Source organism: Hyperolius riggenbachi, chromosome 3 (assembly GCF_040937935.1).
Source record: "Hyperolius riggenbachi isolate aHypRig1 chromosome 3, aHypRig1.pri, whole genome shotgun sequence".
In the NCBI taxonomy this organism is placed as follows: domain Eukaryota; kingdom Metazoa; phylum Chordata; class Amphibia; order Anura; family Hyperoliidae; genus Hyperolius; species Hyperolius riggenbachi.
The window spans coordinates 386705393-386718868 of record NC_090648.1 but is presented as its reverse complement, the minus strand read 5'-3'; the positions used below and the strand labels follow the sequence as shown (position 1 = coordinate 386718868).

Here is a 13476-nt window from a genome sequence, read left to right as displayed (position 1 = left end):
GACCTGTAAAATCCTAAAGGTACTCATTGGACTTTGGGCCCCTTAGCGTACTTAGGGTGTAAAAAAGTGCCACACATGTGGTACCGCCGTACTCAGGAGAAGTAGTATAATTTGTTTTTGGGTGTATTTTTACACATACCCATGCTGGGTGGGAAAACAATCTCTGTAAATGACAATTGTTTGATTTTTTTTACACACAATTGTCCATTTACAGAGAGATTTCTCCCTCCCAGCATGGGTATGTGTAAAAATACACCCCAAAACACATTATACTACTTTTCCTGAGTACGGCGGTACCACATGTGTGACACTTTTTTGCAGCCTAGGTGTGCTAAGGGGCCCAACGTCCTATTCACAGGTCATTTTGAGGCATTTGTTTTCTAGACTACTCCTCACGGTTTAGGGCCCCTAAAATGCCAGGGCAGTATAGGGACCCCACAAGTGACCCCATTTTAGAAAGAAGACACCCCAAGGTATTCCGTTAGGTGGATGGCGAGTTCATAGAAGATTTTATTTTTTGTCACAAGTTAATGAAAAATGACACTTTGTGAAAAAAAACAATAAAAATCAATTGTCAAAACTTTTGACAAAAAATAAAATCTTCTATGAACTCATCATACACCTAACAGAATACCTTGGGGTGTCTTTTTTCTAAAATGGGGTCACTTATCGGGTTCCTATACCGCCCTGGCATTTTACGGGCCCAAAACCGTGAGTAGTCTGGAAACCAAATGTCTCAAACTGACTGTTCAGGGGTATAAGCATCTGCAAATTTTGATGACAGGTGGTCTATGAGGGGGCGAATTTTGTGGAACCGGTCATAAGCAGGGTGGCCTTTTAGATGACAGGTTATATTGGGCCTGATCTGATGGATAGGAGTGCTAGGTGGTAACAGGAGGTGATTGATGGGTGTCTCAGGGGGTGGTTAGAGGGGAAAATAGATGCAATCAATGCACTGGGGAGGTGATCGGAAGGGGGTCTGAGGGGGATCTGAGGGTTTGGCCGAGTGATCAGGAGTACACACGGCTCAAATTAGGGCCTGATCTGATGGGTAGGTGTGCTAGGGGGTGACAGGAGGTGATTGATCGGTGTCTCAAGGTGTGATTAGAGGGGGGAATAGATGCAAGCAATGCACTGGCGAGGTGATCAGGGCTGGGGTCTGAGGGCGTTCTGAGGGTGTGGGCGGGTGATTGAGTGCCCTAGGGGCAGATAGGGGTCTAATCTGATGGGTAGCAGTGACAGGGGGTGATTGATGGGTAATTAGTGGGTGTTTAGGGTAGAGAACAGATGTAAACAATGCACTTGGGAGGTGATCGGATGTCGGATCTGCGGGCGATCTATTGGTGTGGGTGATCAGATTGCCCGCAAGGGGCAGGTTAAGGGCTGATTGATGGGTGGCAGTGACAGGGGGTGATAGGGGGTGATTGATGAGTGATTGATGGGTAATTAGTGGGTGTTTAGGGTAGAGAACAGATGTAAACACTGCACTTGGGAGGTGATCTGACGTCGGATCTGCGGGCGATCTATTGGTGTGGGTGGGTGATCAGATTGCCTGCAAGGGGCAGGTTAGGGGCTGATTGATGAGTGGCAGTGACAGGGGGTGTTTGATGGGTGGCAGTGACAGGGGGTGATTGATGGGTGATTGACAGGTGATTGACAGGTGATCAGTGGGTTATTACAGGGAAGAACAGATGTAAATATTGCACTGGCGAATTGATAAGGGGGGGTCTGAGGGCAATCTGAGCGTGTAGGCAGGTGATTGGGTGCCCGCAAGGGGCAGATTAGGGTCTGATCTGATGGGTAACAGTGAAGGGTGGTGATAGGGGGTGATTGATGGGTAATTGATGGGTAATTAGTAGGTGTTTAGGGTAGAGAACAGATGTAAACACTGCACTTGGGAGGTGATCTGACGTCGGATCTGCGGGCGATCTATTGGTGTGGGTGGGTGATCAGATTGCCCGCAAGGGGCAGGTTAGGGGCTGATTGATGGGTGGCAGTGACAGGGGGTGATTGATGGGTGATTGATGGGTGATTGACAGGTGATTGACAGGTGATCAGGGGGATAGATGCATACAGTACACAGAGGGGGGGGGCTGGGGGGGGGGGGGTCTAGGGAGAATCTGAGGGGTGGGGGGTGATCAGGAGGGAGCAGGGGGCAGTTTAGGGCATAAAAAAAAATAGCGTTGACAGATAGTGACAGGGAGTGATTGATGGGTGATTAGGGGGGTGATTGGGTGCAAACAGGGGTCTGGGGGGTGGGCAGGGGGGGTCTGAGGGGTGCTGTGGGCGATCAGAGGGCAGAGGGGGGAAATCAGTGTGCTTGGGTGCAGACTAGGGTGGCTGCAGCCTGCCCTGGTGGTCCCTCGGACACTGGGACCACCAGGGCAGGAGGCAGCCTGTATAATACACTTTGTATACATTTCAAAGTGTATTATACACTTTGTATGCGGCGATCCGGGTGCTAGTAACCCGCCAGTCGCCGGCGGCCGATCGCGTCACAATCGCGCCGCCCATGCCCGTACAAGGACCGCCGCCATTTGTCAATGCGGCGGTCCTTGTGGGGTACACTTCCCGGCCGCCAATTGTATATACGGCGGTCGGGAAGTGGTTAAGCTGAGTACACCCATCAGATGAAAATATTTGCGAACTGAGGAATTTATCTGTCGCAGAGGTCTGTCAGGGAGGTTTGAAAGAAAGATCTGTCTAAAGATGCTGTACACATGTAAAAGATCAGTTCCTGTCCCTGTCTATTATACCTGGAGATCTTATACACACCTTGTTTAATGGACAGTCATCTACAGATCAGATCCACCAGGATGGATCTGAAAGATTGGAAGATAAATATCTTTGGCCTGGCTCTTTTGAGTTATTTTGTGAACTTTTTTACAAAGGTTATCTGCAGACTTGATCTTTGATCTCTCACTTTTCAAAGATTTATCTTGTGTGTACCCAGCTTTAGTATTCAAAATACTCATACTACATGGAGGTGGTAAAATTGGTCTTTGATCTTTCATTTTCCAAAGACTTTAATCTGATGGGTGTACCTAGCTTAAGGTCCAGGGGTCTGTGCAGCAAGTATAGCAGTCAGCAGTGGTTTCACAAAAAGATGTGAAGCTCCAGCAAACTTTAAAGTGGAACTGAAGAATAAAAAAAACAAAAAACAAAGTGTTTCCCTTACCTGGGGCTTTTGACAGCCCCTTGCAGCCTTCCTGTCCCACGCCAGTCCTCCACGATCCTCCGTTCTCCCGCCGCCAGCTAGTTTCATTACCGCTGATTTGTAAGTCGACGGCAACTGCACCTGCGCGGCCCTGGCCACACATTGTTTTCTTTGCATTCCCGTCCGCAATAGCGGCCTGTTTATTTCTATTCTTGTTTTGCCAGATTGTTGTCAGCAAATTTCTTTATTAACATTATTAAAAACTTGATAAAAAAGTGGTGTGACTTGCTCATGGAAGTGTGAAGACTTGTCCTCTGCGAGCTCCGGCTGAAAGGCTTTTGTTACAGCAATTATAGTGGTCCCCAACACCCTAATTCTCCAAGTGAGGAAGAGAAAACAAGAAGAAGGGAGACAGGGTACCTCGAATCCCGCTCCAGCTGACCAGATTTAGCAATATCTAAAACCGATTACCAGAGCAGCAGGAACCCCGCGCCCATCTGAGATGGCGCCCAATCAAGAGAAAGACAGCATGGTGACACCCTCACAACAAAAGAATACCTCTCCCAGGCAGAAAAACAAAGGTCAGTCTTCCCCAACACACTCGGAGGGTGCAGACTCTTACATTGATGTTGACCAACATGAATATATTAGGTAATTGCCTACCAAAAAAAACTACATTAGCAGACTAGAAGCCACTTATAGACGAGAACTCAATGACATCAAGCAAGAAATTAGACAAATAGGCCACAGAGTAGAGGACGTAGAGAAGAATGCAGAGAAGATTGAGCAAACTCAAAATGCCCATCAAAACCTCCTCACAGAGCACTCACAGCAAATACAAGACATATACTTATGGCTAGATGACCAAGAAAACCACCACTGCCGCAATAATCTCAGGATCAGAGGGATCCCAGAGTCGACTAAGACTGCAGACCTCATCCCTCCTGTCATGGGCATTTTCAAGAACCTGGATCACTCAAGAGATGATCATATTGAAATAGATAGAGCCCATTGTATCCTGGCACCAGTGAGCACCAATCCTAACAGACCCAAAGACGTGATATGCCACATACATTTCTATAACGTAAAAGAGGCCATAATGTCAGCAGCAAGAGGCCTGGGTGAAATGGATTCTGACTGGGCCAAGATTATCATACTATCTGATCACTTTAGACTGACATTACAAATGCGTAGAGTTTTTCGCCCGCTCCTGGAGGTTCTGTGAGACAGACAGATTGGCTATAGATGAGGAAATCCTTTCAATCAACAAGTTCACCATAATGGCAGATCCACATTCCTTCACTCACCTGAGGATTTAGAGAAGTTCAGGGAAATTCTGGATCTCCCACCGATTAAACTCCTCGAGTGGCCACTTTATTCCACTAAACCCAACAGAGGATTGCCACAAAGAGCCAGATGGATGACTGCTACAAGAAGAGGTAATCACGGAGGTCCCTCAGCCTAAGATAGGTGTCTCTCTTTGGTGACTCTTCACGGATTATCCTTGAGGTTCATGAGATAATATCTCTCCTGCACTGAATCCAGAATATGGATCTTTGCTTTATCTTTTCTCCTTGCTCCTCTTTTTCCCATGCACAGCCTGTTAACAGTCCCCCCTTTTCATAATGTACTTTCCTGCCACATGGTCCTACATGAGCCCTCGACTCCGCGCTACCCACATCGCGATTCTTTATGCCTATTCCCCTCATGGCTTCCTCAAAATGGCACCCCAGGCCCAGACGGTTCACAAGATGGGAGTATGATGTAGGTGATTCCTCGCTGGCAGCCCAGCTTCATCGCAAACAATCGGGGAGGCTTCAGGCTGCCACAACTACATACAGATGGCTGCAACAAGATCATACCTGGAGAAACTATATTCCTATATGGCTACTGTTATAAAGTTATAATTGTTTTACCTATAAGTTATACTTAAACAGAAATGTTATACTTCAGGGGCAAATCCAGGATTTTCAAGGGGGGGATTCCTGATAGGTCTCTTTTGGCAAGCCGCACACTACCGCGCATGCGTTTGCCCACAAAATCCACATGATGCACAGCATTTCTCCACAAAATACACACAATGCGCAGTGTTTCCCTACAAAATACACATGATGCAGTAGTGTTTTGCCAAAATATATATAATGTGGCAGTGATTAAGTAGCCAGATAACCCCCCTTTATTATGAATAATGAAATTACCCCACCCCTCTTTAGTATAGGTGACCAGATGACCCCCCTTTATCACACAGGTAGCCAGATGAGCCCCCCCTAGTTAAGATAAGTAACCACATGATCCCCATTTATAGTATATAGCCAGATGACTCCCCGTTCAGTACATTCCCCCTTGTATTTCGCCAGATCCCCCTTGTATATATAGCCAGTGTATATAGTCAGATCCCCTGTATATATAGCCAGAGATCCCCCCCCCCCCTGTATATACCCATATACCCACTGTATGTAGCCAGATGCCTCCCCCTGCATATAGCCAGTGTATATAGCCAGATGCCTCCCCCTGCATATAGCCAGTGTATATAGCCAGATCCCCCTGCATACAGCCAGTGTATATAGCCAGATCCACCTGCATATAGCCAGTGTGTATAGCCAGATCTACCTGCATATAGCCAGTGTGTATAGCCAGATCCATTCTGGATGACAGAGCTGCTTTCCGGTTGGCATATCATATATTATCCACTCCAATCCCTCTGACAAATATCCTAGACAATACCCACATTGGCCTCTTTATGAAGGCCCCCTCTTTTTTAGATAAATTAAGGAAGGATTGGCCTCAGATTAGGCATTACTTGCAAAGGAGGACCCTGGCTCCTCCAGAGACCTGGCCGCAATAGCAGCATATGGGGCGATATACAGGCTGGGAATGCGAACAATCACTCGCGTTCCCATGCCTGTCGGCCGGTGACGGCGAAACCGTAAGTCATCGCCGGCGGGTCCAGAGGCATCGGAGCGGAGCTGCGAGGGCACCGATCGGCTGCAGGGGGCTGAGGGAAGCCCCAGGTGAGTTAATCTCATTTTTTTTGATCGGCTTTAGGTTCACTTTAAGTACATGAAATACAGCAATAGCTCTGTGAAAGGGACAGAAATGCTTCTTGTTAAAGAACAAGCGACACCCATGCTAACCTAGAAATAAAAAACACATATATAAGTAGATAAATACTAGATCTACTTACATAACAGATGTATTGTGCTATCCACATAATGATTCCTGTGAATTTTATAAATAAAAAGCAGAAAATCCTATTCTAGACAGTGGCCATCTTGCTAAGCTAATGCTGACATCATATCCTCCCTGACTCTTGTTTTCCCCCCTCCCTTCTCTTGCTCATTGTGTATTCATTAGCTGCCCTCCTCCCAGAGTCTTCAGACACTCCCACTGAGGTGTATACTAGGAACTGCACTGTCTTATCCTTCAATCGCTGAGTCCCCTTGTCTTGCTTGTAAAGACAAGTGATTAGAGGGTGTTTCTGAAAGCAGCTAGGCAGGTAAATAAATGGAAGAGGAGGAATATATTATAGATAAAAAGAACTCTCAACATTCAACTCTTTGGCACTAGGGCCAGTGCTCCTAAAGTATGTGATAACCATAACAGCAGAAAACGTTTTGCAAATTTTGAATACAGGATTAGCATCTTTATCACTTAATAAACTCAGACCGGTTGCTGTGGAAATTCGATTTTTATGGTGACAATACCGCTTTAATGATTCCTGGAAAGTGGTGAACACTATTGTGCATTACCTGAATGTGTTTTACTGCTATAATAGTCAGTTGTATTGTAAAACTAAAATGTACGCTTACCTGATGTACATTGCTTCTCGATTAATGTCCTTATAAAAGTTCTAGACGAGAAAAAGGAACAGTTTGTTAGAAACAAAAGCATAATTATGGGATTTCTACTACGCCACCTCTTATAATATAATATAATTTTCATGATGTCTGAGAAAGAAAGTTTTTATTTCCAAAATGGCACATTTTTGTAACACTTGGTACCCAGTAAAGGATCAGAGTTCATCCATAGCATGTGGAGCTTCTATATATCTTATTATAACTGTAAAAGTTTGGATGTTTGTTACTCAATCACACAACAATGGCTGGACGGATTTGAATGAAATTTGGCACACACATAGTACATTATCTGGAATAACATGTAGGATACTTTTTATCCACATAACCAAAAAAGTGGGCGGAGACAAATACAAATTTCACTGGGAAAATGTAAACTGCAGCCATTCTTACACTGTTAATGGTAGGGTTCTCAAACTTTGCATAATTGGTCACTGGGTGACTGGGATTAATATTCAGAAAAGTGGGTGGAGCCTACAGAAGCCAATCAAAATTCACCTATTGCTTTTCAAAGGGAATATTTAATTGTTGCCATTCTTGCACTGTTAGGCCCGGTTCACACTTGCGGTGGCCCTCCGGAATCGCCGTGCCGGAGCCGCACCGCCTGCAGAACGGACGGAACGGACGCACGGCATAGCAATTAAAGCCTATGCGTCCGTTCACATGGGTCCGTTCTGCAGAACCGGAGCCGGACCGGATCCGGGCCGGATCCGGACTCCGGCCTCCGTTCCAACATGCGCTATTTTTTCATCCGGCCCCTCCGGCAGCCGTATCCGGGGCGGAGCCGGACTGCACCATCCGGCCAATACAAACAAATGGGAACCGGAGGCCGCACAACACACTGGCTGAGAAATCCGGATGTTCTACCCCACTTCCTATGCGGATTTTTGCGGCGATATTGGCTGGGGACACATGGGCAAGCATTTTGGAGTGGAGCAGCACGAGCTGGAGGTGTTGGCAGGATGTTGGCAGCATGTCGGAGGTGGAGGTGAGTGCTAAACAGCAGAGGGCCTGATTCCACAGGTCCCCCTTCTGCTGACCTCCCAGACCCCAACATTTTTTTTTTTTTTTACGTTAACTTTGCCAAACGGATCCGGATCGCATCCTGATTACCACCTGATGCAACCTGACCGGATCCGGATCGGATCCGGATCAGAACCGTACGGTTCCGATCCGGATCCGGTCCGGATCCGGTCAGGTCATCCGGTCCGTTTGGCAAACAACCGCTAATGTGAACCGGGCCATAATGACACAAGCCTCAAACTTGGTACAGTTGGTCATTGGGTAACTGGGGTTCAAATTCAGAAAAGGGGTGGAGCCACAGATTTATTTCATTTCAATGCAAATTATTGATGCCAAAGAACACAATGCTCACAAACTAGGTCATTGAGAAATTGGGTAATTGTGTGTTAGTGTTAGAAAAAGTGGGAGGAGCCAACACCAGCCAAATACATTCCCGGGCAACACCAGGCCATCAGCTAGTCTTTCATATTTGTATTGTCTTAGTATTTATTACATAATTCTTCTAAAAACACTACAGTAATGCTAGCTATTATAATCTTGTATTTAACATAATCCTGCATGCGATGCTTATAATTGACACAACATAATACTACTATTACTGTGTTGGCATAGCAATTATCTAATCTCGTGAAGAAGTTAAGGCATCAGGCCTCTTGCACACTGCAAGCAAATCAGATTCAGATTCAGATTTTTAATCTGTTTTTACATCCGATTCCGATTCAGATTTTTAATCTTAACTGCATGCTGCGTTTTTTGATCCGTTTTTCTGTTGAATGTATTCAAGGAAAATCGGAATCGGAAACGGAATCGGAATCGGAAACGGAATCGGAATCGGAATCGGAAAACGGATTTGCAGTGTGCAGGGAGCCTTAAAGAGACTCTGAAGCCATTTAAAAAACGGGTTTTTACAGTACCTTTTATTTAGCTTAAGCATGTTGGTCCCTGATAAAACGCCACTATCCCGCGGCAGAACGAGGGGTTTATACCCCCCTAATCACAGGGCAAAATCCACGACTTTCTTGGTTGTAGATTTTGCTGCCCAGGAAGGCAGAGCTTTGAGCTGCAGCTCTGCCTCCATTCGCTTTAATCCACAGCAGATCTCCACCTTTTCCCCACCCCTCTCAGTGAAGGAAAACTAAGAGGGGCGGGGAGAGGTAGCAATCAGCGGGGATTGATGCGACAAGAGGCAGAGCTAAAGCCCTAAGCTCTGCCTCAAAGGAAGCGCTCCCCGCAATTAGACCAGGGGATTTGGGGGTATAAACCCCTCATTTTGCCATGGGGATGCGGCATTTTAGCAGGGACCAACACATAAATAAAAGGTAAAAACACGTTTTTAAAATGGCATCGGTCTCTCTTTAACTTTAACTACCAATGGGCGTGACCGTGGCGGCAGCCCCAGGACCACCTAACGCCAATTGGCGTCAGGTCCTGGGGCCGGCTACTGCAGTAGATTGCGCGCAGGTTGCGCGCACATCTCCTGTTTCAGTCTCCCAGCGGCGACCGCCGCTCGGAGACTTTTAGATGGCGAAACCACCGTCTTTTAAAATGGTACAGCACTGCAATATACAGCAGCGCTGTACTGGGGACAGCCGTGTGACACGGCTGTCCACCTGGGGCACTCTGAAGTGATCGGCTGTCGTAGGCAGAAGCCTATGACAGCTGATCACAGTGATTGGCTGGTGGGGGGAGGGAGAGCGGGGTGTAAGAAAAAAATAAATAAATACTCATCTTTATTACAAAAATAATAACCATAATATTTATTTAAAAAAGGAAGCTCTGTTGGTGGGGAGAAAAAGGGGGGGGGAGGGGAATCACTTGTGTGCTGAGTTGTGCGGCCCTGCAGCTATGCCTTAAAGCTGCAGTGGCCAATTAAGTAAAAATGGCCTGGTCTTTAGGGGGAGTTTAACACTGCGCTCCTCAAGTGGTTAATTGTGGCTCACATACTGTAAATTGATTTGAATATGTTATCATATCTCTGGCTTAAAGGGAACTGGAACCAAGTAAAATTATTTAAAATAAACACATGATGTACCTGCAAATGAATATTACATACTTACTTCACCATCAGTTCCTCTCAGAAGCTCACCATTTTCTTCTAACAATGATTCATTCCAGTTTAGACTGACTGTCAGTTACAACTGAAAGGACAACTGATGAGCAAGGTAATGTCCATCTTTCCCTAGGGCTCATGTGTGCGATATTACAGTTTAAAGGACCACTATCGCAAAAAAAGTAGGCAGTTAAAATCTGACAAAACCCACAGGTTTTGGGCCAGTCCATCTCCTCATGGGGAATTCTCAGGGTTTTCTTTGTTTTCAACAACAGCATTTCCTGAACAGCAGATTAACTGCTAAAATAATAAGATATCAGCCAGCCAGCCTCCCTTCTCACTTGCACACTATTTTGTCAGTTAGAATTTGCAACTGCTGTTCAGGAAATGCTATTGAAAACAATGAAAACCCTGAGGGCCAGATTTATCAAAGCATTACCGACTGTTTTTTCTTCTTAAACCGTTCTAAGCAGCAGGAGGAACAGTTCTGCATGATAATAAGACCATTCCTAAATTCTACTTAATAGTGGCAGTTTGGTGTGAATTTCGATTCTTAAGATGCCTCAGACAGTTCTGCCCGGATTCCTAAAAACCTACCAATATTTTGTCTCAGACACTCTTGATAAATGTCCCTCAGTGAATCCCCCATGAGGAGATGGACTGGCCCAAAACTGTTGGGTCTGTCAGATTTTAACTGCCTACTTTTTTCGCGATAGTGGACCTTTAACATTGTGCTGACCAGGAAGCTGTTATGGGGTAATGGCCATTTTCAAAATGGAGGATGGGAAATTCCATTGATCACAGTGAACAAACAGGATGCAGGAGATAAGAAAGACATTGATGAGGTGACTACAGGGGAGGTATGTATGATGTGTGTATTTTTAACCTTTAATTTTCAGTTCATGTTTGCTTTTAAGCAGACCTAAACTCAGAACTTCCTCTCTACTCTAAAAAATAAGCACCAGCATAATACTCTTTAAAGAAAAAAACATTTCTTAGTTACAACTTATAGAACTCCTACAACAAACCTGCAGTGTTTACTTACTGGTTTTCTGGGAGCACAGAAAGTGTTTACATATTAACACAGAACAATGGCACGCCATGGCACAGCTGAGATACAGTTGACAGCCCTGATTTACACTTGCTGATTACTTGCTGATATCAGCTAATTGCACAGGCTGATCTCTCTAAACACACATAGAGTGGATTTCTCAAAAACTATATGTTTTCCTTGTCCAATATGCAAGAGTATAGGTACACTTTAAGTGGAATTATGCCAATTTGTACATACATATTCATGTATAATTTAAAAACCCATTTACGTTATAATGTTCTTTGGTTATCTATAAAATTGAGTGTGCTGTTACTTACACAGTCAATAAAAGACTGATGTCTTTCAGTTTTGCCTCTTATACCTCCAGTTTGGGTTTCAATAATTTTTATTGATTTTCAAATAAAAGCATGTCAAACATGTAAGAACAAACATTAAGTTGATCCAAGTTATACTGTATTACAAACAGGCAAAAGTACCATGAATAGTCCCCAGCGGGATGCTGGGAGAAGAGTTTGCAAAAATTCCAATAAGCATACGACAACAGCATTAAACCATATAAACAACAATCCTTCATAAAGTAAACAGGCAAGAAGACTCTCATACACCAGCTATAAAGTATTCTCAGATATATGCAGCTCAGATATGTCAAAACTCATTAGGGAAATGAGTGCGAAGCGTGGAGGGAAGAGCCTGGGACCGAGTAGAGACTGTTTTAAACTTCATAAATCTCCACTCAGGAATCTAGCACCAAGCAACCAATATTTGGTGGGTTTTAGTGTGAGAATGAGGTGTAAGAGAGAATTTACTATTGGAAAGGCACCTACAGTATAAGGTAGAAAGATTTGTCTTGGTTGGACCAGGTAAGAAGACTAAAGTGAACGTAACTGCAGAACTTGACTAGGGAGAGGTAAGCCTATGCCAAGTAAAAATCTTCACGTGGGTGTGGCCACAGAAAAATAAGACAGAAGAAAGAGAGAGAGAGAGAGAGAGAGAGAGAGAGAGAGAGAGAGAGAGAGAGAGAGAGAGAGAGAACAAAAAGAAAAAGGCAGGAAAGGGAGGGTGTTGTGATGAAGGTTAGCAGGGGGTCTGAGACCAAGTCTGTATTATAGGGAAGAGATTCAGCATCAGTTTAGGACTCATTTAAGGCATCTTAGCGTTTAGGAAGAATCTCAGGCTAGAGAAGGGGTAAAAGCATATGATAATAGTTCATATAGCGTGGACCATTTTTTTCAAAGATCTTTCATTTATCATCCAAGATGGCTCTCATTTTGTCATAAAACATGTAATGTCCTCATTTCTGCTTAACCGAATCAAAGCTCAGGGAAGGGGTAACCCAGACACTTTGGCATTTTTATATGCTGTGCAGATATGGGAGGTTAATTAATATTGCATATTAGTGAGTTGTGGAGGTTTTAGATTGAGGAGGGCAACTTCCGGGGATTTAGGGACCTGGTTACCTGACACCATATATATCATCTAGTAGACAGGGGTGCTCGGATACCCCTTTTTAAAATCCAAATTGATTCCGATCTGGATACCCAGAATTGGATATCCGAATCCGAACTTTTTGGTATCCGAGTAAACTTGGATATCCGAACCCAATATCCGTCCAGATTTGGATATCCGGATAGAAAACCGGAAGTGACCTGAAAATGGCTTAAAATGCTTCCAAAAGTCTCTTCAAATGGCAAAAACCCCTGGGTAGTTCGGGTATCCAAAATCTTGCTAAGCACCATTGCTGGTAGACTCTATGCCAGAGTTTCCAAGCTTTAGGGCAGTCCCACCAAATATGAAGGATAGTACCTTTGCGACCACACAGCCGTGAAAGCATTTGTACGAACGTTGTGGGTTAAATTTTACTAACAAGTTAGGTGTGAGGTGTCAATACCTCCAGTTTTGAACCAGAGAATGGCAAAGCCTCTGAGAAGACAACACCCCAACAGTGGAAAAGTATTTTCTGACGCCATACAGTAGTCACACACAATGCATGTATTCCTGAGCATATATGATTGGGGAGGGGGGAGGGGTAACTTTAACTTCAATAACTAAAAAAAGAAACACATGAATTCAGGTTACTTTACTCACAACTGCAATTTGCATTTTCTCTGCAGTTTACCTGTAATTATGCTGTTTTTCGTCACACGGGCCCATGTGTAATTTATTGTTTCTCCTAGGTGATATTTTCACTCTTTGTCAATAAAATGCATTTTTGGCCACCAGCAAGCCAAAAAAATACTCTAAATAATTTGACAGTACCTCTTAACCTATATAATTAGTTAAGGGGCGCTATTGATGAAAAAAGGTCACTTTCTTCCTGCTGCTACCTCACCTCGTTGGA

General features: G+C 44.5%; 1 protein-coding gene across 5 annotated transcripts in view; it reads right to left on the bottom strand.

The window, feature by feature from the left end:
* Positions 1-13476, bottom strand: part of DOCK2 (dedicator of cytokinesis 2) — a 566587-nt gene that overhangs the window by 215980 nt on the left and 337131 nt on the right. For all 5 annotated transcript variants that reach the window (XM_068277405.1, XM_068277401.1, XM_068277402.1 and 2 more), the window contains one exon: positions 6967-7007. In XM_068277405.1, the coding sequence (XP_068133506.1) occupies positions 6967-7007 (41 nt within the window). The remainder of the gene's footprint in view (positions 1-6966; positions 7008-13476) is intronic.